This window comes from Schistocerca americana, chromosome 4 (genome assembly GCF_021461395.2).
Source record: "Schistocerca americana isolate TAMUIC-IGC-003095 chromosome 4, iqSchAmer2.1, whole genome shotgun sequence".
In the NCBI taxonomy this organism is placed as follows: Eukaryota; Metazoa; Arthropoda; class Insecta; order Orthoptera; family Acrididae; genus Schistocerca; species Schistocerca americana.
The window spans coordinates 687,949,537-687,966,932 of NC_060122.1; the positions used below are offsets into that span (position 1 = coordinate 687,949,537).

At 38.0% G+C, this 17,396-nt stretch overlaps 1 protein-coding gene across 2 annotated transcripts in view; it reads left to right on the forward strand.

Annotated features, from left to right (window-relative positions):
- The window catches only part of LOC124612673 (mitochondrial inner membrane protein OXA1L), a 33,200-nt gene extending 18,202 nt beyond the window's left edge, over window positions 1-14,998 (forward strand). For both annotated transcript variants that reach the window (XM_047140997.1, XM_047140998.1), the window contains exons 4-7: window positions 7,154-7,239; window positions 9,857-10,129; window positions 14,395-14,560; window positions 14,683-14,998. In XM_047140997.1, the coding sequence (XP_046996953.1) occupies window positions 7,154-7,239; window positions 9,857-10,129; window positions 14,395-14,560; window positions 14,683-14,849 (692 nt within the window). In that variant the 3' untranslated portion in view covers window positions 14,850-14,998. The remainder of the gene's footprint in view (window positions 1-7,153; window positions 7,240-9,856; window positions 10,130-14,394; window positions 14,561-14,682) is intronic.
- The last annotated feature ends 2,398 nt before the right edge of the window (window positions 14,999-17,396 follow it).

Consider the following 17,396-nt stretch of genomic DNA (forward strand, 5'->3'; position numbering starts at 1 on the left):
GACGAATGATACGTCTTTATCACAATACTGTATTGTATGTAACTCAAAATATTGAAGGTAGTTCATAGTTAAATTGATAAGCATGACATTTTGTCTTGTATTTAATGCAGTACTATTTGCACAACAATCTTAGAGATCGAAAATTTCATTGGTGAAGAAATACAATCCTTCATTCAGAGATATACTGGCCACTGTAATAGATTTTAAGACAAACAGAAATTTGGTATACATTCATGAGCAATTGATGGATCATACCTGCCCAAATGTGCGTAGCACTTGTTTTTCCAGATGATGATGGCAGTGTGTTGTGGAATGGACTTCTGAGAGTTGATTGGAGCTAAGTCCAAGATGCACATTGCTTTCTTTAGTGTCAACAGATGTGGGTAATAGGATTGAAGGTGATGACCTTTTAGGGGTGGCTTTGAAGTCTTCCTTCCAGTCGCTCACCAGGGACCAACTGACTACTTTTGTGAGCAACTAGAAAATAGCCAAAATTGATTACCTGCGACCTGCTGCCCACAGATTGACATGTGTTGTTTTAACTTTAAAAGGAAGCACACTAAAATCTGCAAGAGGTTGGCGAAATTTCTTCATTTGAATTAACACGATAAATCTTGGTAGTGTTAATAAGTGTGTAGTGAATCCAAATTTTCCAGATTCAGAAAATTCTTTTGACATATTTTTTCCTGACACCATCTTGCATTGGTTGGAACTGAAAGCGTAGGTTGCTGACAATTTCAGTTCCAGACAATGAACCAAAACATATGTGCAAGTAAGTTCAATATTACAATACCAGAGAAGGAAAGTTGCTACTCACCATATAGTGGAGATGCTCATGATTTATCATGAGCCATTAGACATATAGACTTCTCCATGCCGTATCTTCAGCTGTACACATCCATATTGCTCCTGCATATTTTCTAATATCTTCTACAGGCCATTGTCTCTACCCTTTCTTTGCTCTTGAAATTCAGCAAATTCCTTTCCTGGCCCATACTTTGCATAGCTATAAGTCTTTTATTGCAAACTTTCCTTTTAGAGCACACTGAAAACTTAGTTTGGAAAATTTTTTATTTTACCAGAAGCATTCCAGCCATTTTCACTCTCCTGTTTATTTCTTTTCCTTTCCTAGTAATCTCTTTCACTGTTATAATAACTTTTAATCTGGTTCCATGGTCAATGTTCATTTGTAAAATGTTCTTTAAAGAGGATTGATCACACATTTTATGTTAACTGTTTTGCAGGTGACATACAAATATTAATGAAACTACAGTTACTTAGTTACCCTACAGCACCAGTGTTAGCCACATATGATGCAAAACTATTTTACTCTCTTGCATAAGGAGCATGTCACAGAGGTTTCAGCTCTCTGAGACAGTAGATGTGCGTGTACGTGAGTGAGTGTGTGTGTATGTGTGTGTGTGTGTGTGTGTGTGTGTGTACTGCTGAGAAAGGCCTTAATGGCTGAAAGCTTTAATTGCGTGAATCCTTATGTTGTGCCTATCGCGACTCAGCATCTCCGCTATATGGTGAATAGCAACTTTCCTTCTCTGGTATTGTTACATTCCATCCTTGTAGCAGCTTCATAATGGGGTAGGCCATATGTACATGGAATGGGCTGGATCCTCTGATCCAACTGAACCAATCATTAACTGAATATGGTAATGTTGGGTACTTGGAGACCATTTGGAGCCATTCATAGACTTCCTGTTCCCAAACAACGGTGTAATTCTTATGGATGAGAATGCACCATGCCACCAGACCACAATTATTCATGATTGGTTTGAAGAACATTCTGACAGTTTGAGCAGATGATTTGGTCACCCAGATCTCCAACATGAATTCCATTGAAAGTTTGTGGGGCATAATGCAGAAGTCAGGTTGTATACAAAATGCTGCACCAGCAACTCTTATGCGATTATGGACAGCTAAAGGGGCAGACCAGCTCAGTATTCCTGCAGGGACTTCAGATGACTTGTTGAGTCCATGCCACATGGAGTTGCTGCACTACACCGGGCACAAGGAGGTCAGATACAATATTAGGGGGTATCCCATGACTACTGTCACCTCAGTGTATTATAGTTTGTTTGTTTATTTTTTATTCTGGGAAAGGGCAGTAACTGAAAAACAGGAAAGCAATGTTGCCAGTGGACCAGAAAGCATAGGGGGTTGTAATTCATGGCAATGAATATAGTACACATTTAAATGGAAAATAAATTTTCAAAAATGGAATAATAAAAATGTTTGAACTCTCATTTCTATGTTAGTATTAAATAACTGCTTAAGTTTTATGTTGTATAATCATTAATAAGCTAGATACCATATCACACAGTGTAAAGTTAGAAAATAAAATAAATACATCTAGACCTGGAATCGGGCTTAAGTATTCTAGCACAAAACTCTACCCACTGCTCTAAGTTGGCAGAACACTTATAGATACTTGTTGTATATGTAACTACAGTGTTGAAAAATGTCCTTTTTTTGGACATCCATTTTCTGTCGAAAATATGCATAGGGTCAAATTTTGTTGGTTGTTTTTGTACAGTTAGTATGCAAGGATCATGCTGCGGTGTCGGTGTATGAATTTTGATTTGTCCTTCATACTGGTAGTCTTCTAGTACCCAGACTACTTTAAAGACAGCTCCTGGAGTCATTGCAATAAGTTACAACTGTCTGCAGTGCCTGTTCCTTTGAGCAATACAATAGGTGAATGTGTGTGTCATTAATAATGTTACAAGTAGTTGGCAGTGTAATTCTTCAAACCATTCGAGTTAACCAAATGCCATCCACATACTTCAGACTGCTAGATAACATAACGCCATCATGCAATATTAGTCATTTCTTGTCTGGTACAAATTATCTAGTTGCCTTACACCTTTCACTATTCTTTTAACAAAAATGACTTCCCAAGCCAATTAAAACTTCATCAGGGTTTAAGAGGGGTGTCTACCTTCCACATTAAGAGACTTCCCATTGATTTCAGGGAGTATTGTTCTGATCCACCAGAAAGATCATTCACTCTCCTGCTATCTAATGGCCAAGCTAATCTTCTGCATAATCTTTCTTCCATAGATGATTGTCAGTCATTATTAGGTCCAAAAATACATTAGCATTTTGATAGCACAGGTTTTTGCTGAAATACTCTATTGCAGGGTATTGCAAGTGGAGATTGTTGACTGGTAATGGTATTTGGATCTTCATGCTCCCAGCCTCTTCCCCTATCACCAGTTTCTCCCCTTTTGCTGTCTCGATTCATTTGTATTCCACTATTTCCTCTCAGAAACTGATACTACTACAGAGTCTTACCTGCCAACCCCATTTTCATACTTACCTGAGCTTTTTCTGTATCCTCATTTAAATGGCTTGTTTGTGTGTTTCCACACATGCTCCCTTAATCTTTCATTTCCTTTGGGTCCATGACTTTGAAAAAGCTAAGTTTCTGAAAATACTTTTATTGCTCTAGTTGCTTCTCATTTATTTCTTGGGAATTTTCACTGATCCTACATAATTGCTGAGGTGACTGGGGTGTACCTTTTGTATAACAATGTATATTTTTTGTTATTACCATTTCATGTTTGTGTAACATATAACTCCTTTTTCGAAAGTGAGTCTATCGAAGTACAGGTAAACAGACAGTCATGTTACCTTCACAAGAAATTCATAAAATAAAGAACGACAGCCTTCAGTCACAAATTGTGATTTGCATGATGCATTTGGAGCCATTGGGGGCTCATCTTCAGATGTTTTGACAATCTACATCAATTTTTTTTCCTAATTTAGGTCAATTCTGTTCCTGGTAAGATTACCTTGGTATATTACAAAGTGGCATATTGTGAATATAAGTTTACAAACTTAAGACAAATTGAAAAATAACTTTTATTGTTTCCGGTAGTGGATATACGAGGGTGAATCAAATGAAACCCTTAAATTTGTAATAACAAATCAAAATTTTGTGCTGTTACCCTGTAAGTTGGTAAGTGTACTACAAACAGTGTGCAGAATGGCCTGTAGGTGGCAGCACAGTGCAGATGCACACATACCGTCACAGTGTCAGTATAGAAATGGCTGCCCCACTTGCGACTTGCACCAGGGAAGACCAGTGTTCTGTCATTCGGTTTTTACGTAGTGAAGGTGTGAAACCTATTGAAATTCATCGATGAATGAAGGTTCAGTATGGTGATGCATGTTTGTCACAGCAGTAAGTCTACGAATGGAGTAGGAAGTTCGCAAATGGTGTGACTTCAGTGGAAGATGCTCCTCGTCCAGGTCAGGCACAATGAGTTGTGACTCCACAGAACATTGCAGCAGTTGAAGCCATAGTGAAGGAAAACCTCCGAGTGACACTGAATGACATTGCAGCATGTTTACAGATCAGTAACGGGTCAGCACACCACATTGTGCATGATGTGCTCCAGTCTCACAAAGTGTCTGCAACATGGGTGCCATGGCAGCTGACACCTGAAATGAGAGAATGACATGTTGATGCTTGTGAAGAACTTCTTCGGCACTTTGAATGAGAAGGTGATGGCTTCCTTGCAAGAATTGTTACTTGGGACGAAACATGGGTTCACTTCCACCAACCAGAAACAAAGAGAATGAGCAAGGAATGGCGCCATTCCTCATCACCAAAACCAAAAAAGTTTCGAACAGAACCATGAGCAGGGAAGGTTATGCTGACTCTCTTTTGGGATGAAAAAGGAGTCATTTTGGAGCAATACATGCCTAGAGGGACCACTGTCATCAGTGCATCATACCCAGATCTTCTAAAAAATCATCTGCGGCCTGCAATCAAATCAAAGCGAGTGGATTGCTGTCAGCAGATGTCCTTTTGCAACATGACAATGCAAGGCCCTTACAACAGTTGCAACAATCACAGACCTGCATTTTGAGTGTCTTCCTCAGCCACCATACTCACCAGACCTTGCCTCAAGTGATTTCCATATGTTTGCATCACTCAAAGATGCAATGGGAGGAAAGAAGTTCTGTTCTGATGAAGAGGTACGCCACGCGGTGCATGAATGTTTGCGCAGACTACCAAAGGATCTTTTTTTTTTTTTTCTAAAAGAATTTATGTACTTTGTAAGTGCTGGAGGACTTGCATTGAGTGTGGGGGAGATTATGTTGAAAAGTGATACAGCTTTGTACCACTTCTGCACAATAAATAATATTTTAAAAAATATTTAAGGTTTTCATTTGACTCGCCCTTGTATATGGTCCTGAACTACAGTATAAGTAGACATGTTTATGAACATATATTCACTTTCCATTCTGTAACACGTTTGCAAACACAGATCAAAAAATTTCGAATATAAAGATGCTGCATTACTACAAACAAATGGGTGTCATTATTTCAGAGAAAATAATAAGCTGTTACATTATTAATTATACATAGATGTCATTTATAAAACAAATATTGCTGTATGTTATCAATTGGTTGCACTATTAAACATTGGTTTCTTTAGGGAAAAAATATTAAAAAACTGTGGCCACTAAAGTTCATTTGTTCATTCAACATATTTTCAGAAAATTTTTCTTTCTGTAACTCTGTTTCTACTTATTCCAGTGGAAAAGTTTTTAACTGTCCCTTTCTGTTTGGAGTACTGTTACACTGTCGTGGATGTCACATAGTTGGTATCTATTGAAGTATATGTGGTTATCTATTGTGGATTTGTCAAAGTGGTTACCGAGTGTGGTGGCGCAGTGGTTATTACACTGGACTCGCATTCGGGAGGATGACTGTTCGAACTCATGTCCGACCATCCTGATTTACCTTTTCTGTGATTTCCTAAATCACCCGAGGCAAATGCTGGGATGGTGCCTTTGAAAGTGTGCGGCCGACTTCCTTCCCTAACTCGATGGGACCGATGACCTCGCTGATTGATCTCTTCCCTCAAATCGACCTACCATCCATCAAAGTGATTAAGTCTAAAACTGTCAGTGAGTTCTTTGTAACATGTATGGAAAGCTCTTCCTGTTTTTCCTATGTAATATGCAGGGCAACTGTTACTATTATCATTATTGGGGTCTTAATGTTTATTGTGTGAGACGGGGTGTCCAAGTTTGTTGCTTGTGGAGAATATTGGTGTCTCTAAATAAGTCAGCAATTTTTTTCTGATGTCGTGTTTAAATTGGAAATGCTTATGAAGGTTGTTATTCCTGTAGTGCTTCTATTACTGATGTTGGCCTGTATTTTGTTGGATAGTTTGTCAGTTTATTTTTGTGAATACCCATTATTTATTGCAATTGTTTTGACAGCATCAATTTTGTGTGTTATTCTTTGGGTTTTAAACATTATGTGTGTGCCTTGTTCAACATGGATCTAAAAGCAGCTTACTTACTTGTGTTTGGGTGGTGTGATGATTTGTGTATTGTGATATCAGTGTAAGCTGCTTTCCTGTAGATATAAAAATTGCTTTCCTGCTGTTAATTAACAGTTGTGAGGTCTAAGAAATTTAAGGATTGATTTGTTTCATGTTCAGTTGTGAATGTTGTTTTATTGTGAAGTGAGAAGTTTATCTTCTGTAATATACATTTTCTTTTTTTTTTTTTCAGAAAGTTTAGTTTTACCTTCAAAAAAATTTGTTTTTTAAGGGGTTGACAAATATATCAGCAAGGAGACGTGACATGTTGCCCACAGCTAAGCATTCTATTTGTTGGTAGTTTTTATCATTAAATGAGAAGTAATTATGGGGTAATGCTAGTTAATCAGATCAACTTAACTTGGAAATCTCTGCTATTGTTAGTTTTGTGTGTTTCATAAGGTTTTTTTCTGATAATTTCAAATTTCTATTTGACAGGCACATTTGTGAATGGATTAATAATGTCAAATGAGGCAAATGTAGCTTCTCTGGGGATATTTACTTCCTTGAAGTGCATTGTTAAGTTAACTCACATGTATTTTTTTTATTGGGTATATGGTTTCAAAATAGTAAAATTTGGTGAGGATATTACTTAATAGTTAGGAAAGTATGTATGCCAGTGTATTCTTGAAGTTAACAGTTGGCCTAACTGGAGAGTTAGATTTGTGGGTCTCTATTGTGCTCTGAGTTTGGGGGCAGTGGGACTCAGTTTTTCTTTCTAGTTTCATTAGCAATACTGTCTCATTTTTTGAGGACGTATTTCAGAGGTTCTCATTTATTAACACAATTTTCAGCTGCTCGATATGCTCAAGAACTATCAGCATTCATGAAAGAAAAGGAAATCAACCCCTTCAAGAATATGCTGGTTCCTTTGGCTCAGGTATGCATTTCATTATATTGTCTTTAAATATGTGTGTTGATTGCTTTTTTTGTTGAAAAGAAAAGCAATCAGTGGCCAAGGAGCTTTTAGAAGGAAAATCATAAAATATGTTGATGCTTTGGATAATGTAACAAGTTGAAGTAGGTAGCTCATATCTTATTAAAGTGGAAAAATGGACCAGGTGGAAGAGGGTGTGGGTAGATGCCAAAAAAGCTGAGGCATTGATTAAACCTTTTGTTTTAGTGAAGAAAGAGCTGATTGATTTTGCAGAATAAATTAAGTGTAAACAGCCCCATATGTAAACAATTCAGTTCCAAAACCATCCTGGAAGAATTACTGTCATGGACTAGAGGTTAATATTTGCAAACAAAAAAGGAAAGTGGTTAGAAAGGAGAGACTGGTTAGAAGCATTCAGTCATGTATACAAGACTGAGAAACATTCTACACATTTTCATATAAGATGCAGAGTTATCAGCTCATGCCCGTATCCCTCTGTAACAAAGTGCTTGCTTTGCAAACCAGGTTTTCACAGTGATAGTTAATTATGGGTTGATGTTTCTCGCTGCATCTGGCTCACAAATGAAGTATACTTCCACCTGAAAGTATTTGTGGGGGGAAAAAACTGGCAATTTTGGGGTTCTGAAAATTTCCATCTGAGTGAAGCAAAACCACTCTGTTCTTCCAAAGTTAATGTTTGAGATGTGGTATGCAGAAGAGTCATTGTTAGCCCCGTTTTTCATGTGTGAATTGATAAGTAGTGTGTGTTCTTCATGCAAGATGGGTCCCAACCACATCGGATCAAACAGGTGTTCTGCATTCTTGATGAATACTTCACCGAATCCAACTCTTTGTGACTTCTTTTTGTAGTGCATATGGAAAGACATTGGATGAGCTTGAGTTGTCAGTCTGGCATCTGAATCCATTTTGATCGAGACACTACAAGATTTTATGGCAAATTTCATTGTGCCATTCCTACTGCAAGTCTTGGACATTGTCGAAAGATTGTGATGTGATCGCAAGAAGTGCTTGCAAAGGAATAGTTTATTTATGCAAGCTGATAAAAGTCGTATGCAGCCTGTTGGAAGCCTTTGTAACTGCTATTTTGAAATCTCTGCATGAAATTGTTACGGCTTTCACAGTAAACATACTATTTATTGCATTCTTCTATTGATATTAGTTTTCATGTTATTTAATTTTAAAATTAGGGTGTTAGTTGTTGGAAATATGGTAAGTTACTTATATGCAAGAGGTACAGTATTTTTGCTGCATTCTGAAGCAAAAAACTGCATATACTTCTCACCGTACATCAGTCATACAGTGTTGTTGTAGGGTCACAGTGAAGCTAGATTTTTTTCCAAAGATTTTGGTCTTACTTACCTCAAAGTACATTTTAAATAATATCAGAAGTCTCGCTAGAGGGCAAGAGGGGCTGTTGTCTTCCATATTTTGCTCAAGAATGAATCAGACAGAAATTCTGTAAGAAATCTCCTGCTTAAATAAAGTATACTTTTTAAGATTTCTTCCAGTGTCTCACAGCTCGGCATAAGCTTTCCCTGCAAATGGATTTATGTGCTCTTTTAGCTGTAGTTTCTAAATATTTGACACATTTGCAGATCTTTTTAACTCTTCACACCTGTCTGAATGTAACAGCATCAGAGAGAGAAAATATTACACACGCCACTTATTAGTATTCTTTGTGGTACATGTGAATGCATTTTTCATTTCTGGTGTGTTACTCAGTTTTGCCTCCTAGGAAGGCCTTAGCCTGATTGCATACATGATTGAGAATTCCATCCACTCCTTTTTTCTGTGCAAAGTTATAATGTGAAATTAAACCTAAAGCTTTCAGGAAATTATGAAATACATCATCAGCTTGATCACCTTCATCATAACTTCTCAGATTTCATGAGTGATTAGTGTGAGCAAAGTTTTGCTTGTTCACACCTTCCAGAATTCACCATGGTTTCTGAATTTGGATTATTTGGTCTCTTAAAAGTGAAGATTTCAATTCCTTTGCTACCCCACCCCTAAAAAAAAACTCCCATGTCTCTGTGACAGTGCTGCATATTTTTCTCATCAACCACAGAGAAACAAACAAGTTTTTCTTTCCCCCTCCTTCTGTTGGTTGATCATGATTTTTCACTGTAGCTGAGAGAGCATAATTAGAAAATACTGAATCACAGAAACTGCAAGTGCACACATGTGCAACCCCTCCCCCCCCCCCCCCCCCCCCAACAAACAAACACACACACACACACACACACACACACACAGAGAGAGAGAGAGAGAGAGAGAGAGAGAGAGAGAGAGAGAGAGAGAGAGCCTAATTACCATAAAAACTTTCTTTCTGCACTGCTATTGAACTGTCAGTATAGATGTACTAGTTACTCTGGGAATGAGTGAGTGTGAAGCATGCTCTTTATTTAGCAATAAAATTAACTAAACTTTCTGTTATAAGATTATACTAAAAAAAAAAATCTTGCTATGCCCATAAATTAAGATATAGTAGTTGTTAAAAGATCAGAGTAGAAGTTAGATGAATTTGATGGAATGATGTTCCCTAATCAGTTTGCATATTTTTAGGCATTTATTCATGTTTTTGTATTTGTGTTTCCAGGCACCACTCTTCATCTCATTCTTCATAGGCTTGCGTAGAATGGCAAATGTCCCTGTAGAAAGCATGATGACTGGTGGACTCTTCTGGTTCACAGATTTGACTGTGCCTGACCAATATTATTTGCTGCCTATAATAACAAGCTGCACAATGTTGCTTACTATTGAAATTGGGGCAGACTCAGCTCGGCTCCAGGCAGCAAATATGGGAATGATGAAGTATGTCCTCAGGGCTTTGCCAATATGTGTGTTTCCATTCACCATAAATTTTCCTGGCGTAAGTTGATTGTTTATAAAAAATATGTACACAGTCAGTCTTATAGCTTTACAGAAACACTGCCTCACTTCTCATTTATCTATATTTTCAAGTGCAAGGGTGTGGTTGTATCATGTTATTTACCAAAAATTTGACAGTGGGATGCTTGTAAGATATTTGAGTAGCTGGAGGAAAGGTAGAAATGGGGGGAGGGGAGATTTGGCTCAACACGAATAGAAAACGGAGCAGTCAAATGTATTATGTTTCACAGAAAGGGAATATCAGAGAGTAGGGTAAGACATATTTTGGAAGGGAGAAGGCAGCTAGAATGAGCTACATGGTCAGTTGGTGTCAAAGAGAACACAGTTGAACAGTATGTTCATCTTGTTCTTCATAGATTATGATAATTTGTAACTATAGCCATGGAGTTTCTGTTGTGCATTCATTGTATAAATGATGTGTGAGCCTTTCAGATCTTCCATTGTATCTCACGTACCACCAATTTTTGCTCAGGTTCAGATCTAACTGTTGCCCTAAGACTGTGCCATTGTACTACACCTGCAGGTGTTAGCTCCATATTCTGGTCACCAACAGGCCTGTGGTAACAATTGAATATATGAATACACAATCCAGCTGCACAGTTTCTAGTCTTTGATAAAAGTGTATTCCAATGTACAAGGGTGGTTTAATAAGTGCGGTAAAAAAGCTGAAAAAATTCACCTTATTTCTCAAGTCTCCTTTGAGGGATGTATGCTTGGTCCAGCATTCCTCCAGATTTTTCATTCCATTGGAAAAATAGGTTCTGTCAAACTCTGCAAAATACTCATTGATTGCAGCTATCACTTCCTTATTTCATGAAAAAATTTTCCCAGCAAGCAAAAGTTTGAAGTTAAGGAACAGGAAGAAGTCATTTGGGGCCAAGTCTGGTAAACAGCAGGGATGAGGAACCAATTCAAAGTCTATCCCTGTACTTTCACCATTGTTATCGCCGATAAGTGGGATGGTGCATTATCCTGGTGAAAGGGCACTTTTTGCATCCAACCCTTGGTCTTTTTTTAGCTGATGCAAGTTTCAGATGATCCAACAATCAAGCATAATAGGGTCCAGTTACCATTCAGCATTTTTCCAACTAATCTCTTGTAAATCCCAAAAAAGTAGCTATCACCTTACCAGCTGACAAAATGGTCTTTGCCTTCTTCAGTGCACTTGCACTAGCTGTGTCCATCGTTTTGCCTGCTGTTTTGAATACAGCGTGTAATGATGGATTCAGGTTTCATCAGCAGTCACAAATCGGCAGATTGTGATTAAACATCACCACACATTTTGTTGAAATGTTGTGCTGGATGCACTTTTGTTCAACTGTGAGCAATCAAGGCACCCACCTCGCACACAGGTTCTTCATAGTCAATTCTCTGTGCAGGATATTATGCACTTGCTCAGTTGAAACGACTACAGCTAAGGAATGTCAAGAATTTTTATTTGGCCGTCTTGCATTACAATATCCTGGATTTTGGTGACCTCAATTGGATGGTAAGAGTCCACTTTGTCTTTGGTGCTTGTTTGATCTCATGTAAATTCATTAATCCAGAAGTAAGATGATTTGCATAGCAGGCCAATCCTTCAAATGAAAATGTTTGATAATGGCTCAAAACTCTGTTTCCTTCATTTTCAGTCACAGTTGACACGCTAATCAATTCAGACGGCTGTCAACAGTGAGCTGTACACCGTGCATTGTTGAAATTCTTTTTATGATTCTTGGAATAATCGAGCTTACCAATGAAGAAGATGCAACAAAAAGGTTTCATACTTTGTGGAAATCTACTAGATTTATCAAACCACCATTGCACTATTTATTTTACTATGATGGTGATGCTGTCTCCCCAAGGGATTCGTGCTGTCTCCACAAACATGTGATATGGTTCCAATCACATTACTTAATGAATCAACAACTTGTGAGTTAAAGTATGACAGTATGCTTGTAGAAACTGAACTCCTTCACAACTATGATCTGTAGAAAACACTCCCAGTGTTTCAGCTAAGGCAATCTGTTTGTAGTGTGGTATGTTTAACTAGACACTCAAGAGTTGTTTTACCATCGGAAACTATGATTTGCACAATTTGTGGAAGTATCAGTTATATCACCTCTATGCAATAAATAGTGATTTCATGCCATATAGGGAATAACAATAAACAATTCAGATTATGTATATGATTTTCTTGGGAAGTTTGTTTGTCTTGTAGTCCTCCTCCCAGCACCCTTGTGGTACTAAGAATATCTTTGAGAGATAAAGGGAACCAACATTTTACAGAGGTCATAGGAAGTATCATTTACTGCATCACAAGTTTAACACAAATTTGTTGTTGAAATGAAATACAGTTTCATTCTGTACCCTCTGCTGTGTGTCGTACTGAATTTTAAAGTTCTGAGCCCAACATTTTGAGCTGGGCTGGATTGACTAAGTTTGCTGTTAAAACGCTTATTACTGTGGCAAAGCACTTACCTTTGATACTTTTACTGAGATTTTTACAGATGTTTCATCTGTTAGTGGAGCAAAATGTGGGAGATCTAGATGTTTTACACTTCGAGGGGAGCATAGCCTTATCACATACTGAGCTCGGAGGTACAGAACCTGTTGCAGAGAAAACAGTCTTAAGGAGATGTAATATAGGGTGTCCCACTAAAACCTCCCTGATTTCAAGAACCTAGGAGAGAAAAACCACAGTAGATACCACAATGAAAAATGCACCACATTGTAGAGCATCTCAAAGAATTTGTATTCCCGTGTCAGAAGTGCCAAGTATCGTCGCCAGAGTGCAGCTGGCGACTCCACAGCAACGCGCGCAAGCAGTTGTGTGGTTTGCAGAAACAAAATTGCTGAATACTGTGCAAAGAAATTATCGTGTGCATGCATGTGATCCACCTGATGTGAAAACAATTAAGGAATGGTATAGGAAGTTTCTGGAGACAGGAAGCGTTCTGAAACATTCTGGCGGTGCATGTTACTGAGTTTCAGAAGAGACCGTGGATGAAATCAGGCAAACGTTTCTCAGAAGCCCACGTAAGTCAATTTATCAAGCATCTAGGCAACTTGATGTACCTCAATCAACATTACATCGTGTAGTTCACCAGTGTCTTCGTATGTGTGCTTACAAAGTGCAAATTTTGCAACATCTGACACCGAACGACAAATGACTCCGACAAAAATTTGCTGCGGATACACTGCAGCGTATTGAAATGTAAGCCAGCTTCCTGGAAAGATGTTTAATCTCAGAAGAGGCAACCTTTCATCTATTAGGAGGGGTTAATAGACATAATGTTCAGATTTTGGGTTCACTAAAGCCGCACGTTGTCATTGAACATGTTCGTGGTAGCCCTAAACTAAACGACTGGTGCGGGCTAATGCACAACGGGATTGTTGGACTCTTGTTCTTTGCAGAATAAACAGTGAATGGGTCAGTGTATCTGGACATGTTGGAGCAGTTTGTGTACCCTCAGATACGAGACTTTCAGCCCAACATCATTTTTCAACAAGATGGAGCTCAGCCGCATTGGTCAACAGCTGTTCACAAGTTCCTGGATAGGAAATTTCCCAATCGTTGGACTGGACGCAGATGACCCATTGCCTGACCACCACGTTCACCTGATATTACGCCGCACTGCTTGATTTCTTCATGTGGGAATTCGTGAAGCACCGCGTGTATGCGACCAAAGTGGACGATATTCCTATATTGTGACATTGTATCACTAATGCAATTAACAATAACAGAGGTAATGTTACAAAGAACTTGGCAAGAAATTGAATATAGACTCGATATTCTTCGTGCTACAAATCGTTCACATGTAGAGGTGTATTGATGATAAATAAATAAATTCTTTGAGATGCTCTACAGTGTGGTGCATTATTCATTGTCGTATCTAATGTGGTTTTTTCTCCCCTCCTCCTGGGTCTTTGAAATCAGAGAGGTTTGATTGGGACACCATGTATTTTAAGCTACTTATTATGTGATATAGTTCCACTACTTGTTTAAGAAGTATAATAATTGTAATATGATTTAGTATTTTGTGTTCTAAATTGCTGTTTTGCAAGAGATTGTCATGGAAAAATTGATTCACTGTTGTGATGGGAACACAAATTCTATATCAGGGTTCATTTGTAGGAAGGTGTACATACACTGCTTTCTGTATTATTATCTTTAAATATCCACTCATCCCACCTCTCTTTGTGTCAGTGTAGTAACAGTATGTTTTAATAGCTTGGATTCATGGTAATATGTAACTGTTTCAGGCTATCTTATGCTACTGGGTTTCATCAAATTTTATCTCACTACTTCAAGTAGCATTTCTGAGGATACCTGCAGTGAGAACGTATTTCAAGATCGAACCTCTTATTACATTCAGTCCTGAAACATTACCAATGAAACCAAAAGGATTTGTAAAAGGTTTTAAGGAATGTAAGTAAAATACTATATTGATCTAAGGACAGTGTTAATGTGCATTAGAAATAGATATTTTTTAGGTAAAACTTGTCTCCTCTTGTTCAGTTCTCCATTGTCAGCTTGTTTTTCAATTACAGCTTGGCGCAATGTTCAGATTACAAAGGAGCTTGAAGACAGGCAAAGGTTTGACGAAGTGCAGTTTCAGAAAGCTGGCAGGGGTCCAATAGTAAAAACTTACAAACATGATCCCACAAGGGTAATACCATCTGTCAACAATAAGAATGTAGCAGCAAAGAAAAGATAATGATTTTTTTGTAAAAAAAATACTTAGTTAATTTAAGAAACTGTACATAAATAATTATTCTTATTTATATAAAATGCCACCTAAATTATTTTGGAGATGGAATGAACATACAAACTATTAAAAGGTAAATGTGTTCATCAAGCCACAAATAGCATTACCTTAGTTCCTGCTTGACTAAAGTTCTGTTCCCCTCCAAAAGAATTGTGTTTGGAAATGAAAAACAGGTCCACACAGTGTACACTCCCTTTGTCAGAAAAGTTCCAGGACAGTTTTCTTTTCTTCCCCCCCCCCCCCCCCCCCCTCCCCCCTTCTCTGAGTCTGGAGTACTAAGTTCAGGAAAACCCCTAGTGAAATGTGGACTTGTGAAGGCACAGATTTCAGTGCAGGACTATCCTAGAGCTGGTCACCTATCACAGCACATACCAATGCAAATGTGAAGTGTGTAAGGCAGTTATTGCAAGAAGGCCATCACGTAACTGGGCATACGACGTCAGAAGAACTTAATTTGAAACATGGTGTGTGTGTCATTAAGATGTTACATGAAGATTTAGGGAAACAGAAACTTAATACAAAACTTGTCCTTCACACACTGACAGATGAACAGAAAGAGGAAAGATGAAGAATTTCTGCTGAACTAGTGGAGAGAGCCAGACGTGGTCCCACATTTCTGTTAAAGATGATTGCTGGGCACGAAAGTTAGTGCTAGCAGTATGACGCTCACACGAAGGATTGAAGTGCCGAATGGTGGAGTCCTGGATCAAGAGCCTCAAAAAAAGTCCAACAACGGCCTTTGAGAACAAGACAATGTTGATTACATTCTTTGATAGTAAAGGATTATTTCACCATGCATAATTTCCTTCGGGTCAGACAGTGAACCAAACTCTTTACATCGAAGTCTTGAACCATTTGTAACAAGCATTTCGACGTTGCTGCCCTGATTTGTGACATTTTCAGGACTGGTTCTTACTGCACGAGAATACTACTTTATCCGTTACCGAGTATCTGGCCAGACATTTTATTATTGCCATCCCTCATTCGCCATATTTACCTGGCTTCTCACTTTGCAATTTTTGTTTTGTTTCCACAAGCGAAAAGGCGACTATCGGAGCTGAAAATTTCCCTGCTTGCTTCTAAGACGTCCACAAATGTTGGCAATTGTGTATAGATAGCCAAGGGGACTACTTCAATAGGAGCTAGGTTCATTACTAGGTAAGTGCTGTTTTCTAATAAAATAATAATAATAATAATAATAATAATAATAATAATGCCCAGAAACTTCTGTGACAAAGGGAATACAACATCCTGTTGCAGATGTAACTTGTTGACCCTAGGACATGTGGGGTACACAGAATATCCACTCAGACTAATATCTACCAGTGACAAGATGCCATATCCAGATCAGCAATTTTAGTATCGGACTATGCTAATGAACAGGGATGTATGATGAGGATAACCTACTAATGTAGCTGGATCATCTGCTGGGGTCACTGAGAAGTATTGACAAGACCAGAGAATCACATTTCTACCATATGCTGATGCAGCCTCTGCAAGAATCAGCTGATCTCTAAACCAGAAAGAAATCCAGCCTTTTGGGCAGTATGAGGGATAACCTTCGGCTATGAATATCTGAGGTGTGTCACGTTCCTTGTGGCAAGTCTAACATTGGACAGACAGAGCACTACATCTCCATATGTTTTTATGTGAAACATCTACACAAGACTTGGCCAGGATGATAAATAAGCACTGGCTGAGAACACACGTCATTTCTGGGACAGTATCAAGGAAGCAAATTAAAGGTGCAACAGTCTCATTAATCATGTTACCAGTTTTGTCCCCTATGCAAATGGAAATCTTCATTTGTAGGTAATACAACTGGCACCACAACATACTAAATTTAAGAGGGTGGTGGTTGAATGGTTATGTACAGACAGCTGTGGGCATACAAATGTTCACCGCCACTTGCTGTATAAGGAAATACTACCTCATCAGAAGATGGAAAGAGAGTACATGCCTTCACAGATACACTTAGAATTAATGCAGCAAGAAACACAAGTAGACTTTATTGTGTCATTAATTTTATTGTTACTAAGAAGGGGAGAAGAGTGACAGTGTGACATAACTTGTAAGCAAAAGAATAAAATTGAGGGGGTTTTAGCATGTGCAAGTTAGAGATGAAAGAACATGGTCCCAAAATGATGGCAATTCAGATATCGACCCCAAAGAATAAGGTACTGTCCTCAACTGCAAGAGGTTCTGAGTTTGAATCGTGTCAGGTGCTTTGAAATTTGTTTTTAAATCTTTATCGAAATAACTGTGATCATTATTTTCATTCAATTAATTGGCCTAAATTAATTTTTATTTCTATTCCATTGTCACATTGTTTTAATCACTGTATTAATTTTTTCAGTTGCTCTCTTTTTTTCTTCCTATTGTTCTTTTTCCACATGGAATCTTTGGGTGTGCAAATTTAATTACTTCAATTTATCTATCATAACATTTAAACATTGGAAAATTCTAGTTTATCAGCTAAAAAACGAAAGATAAAAT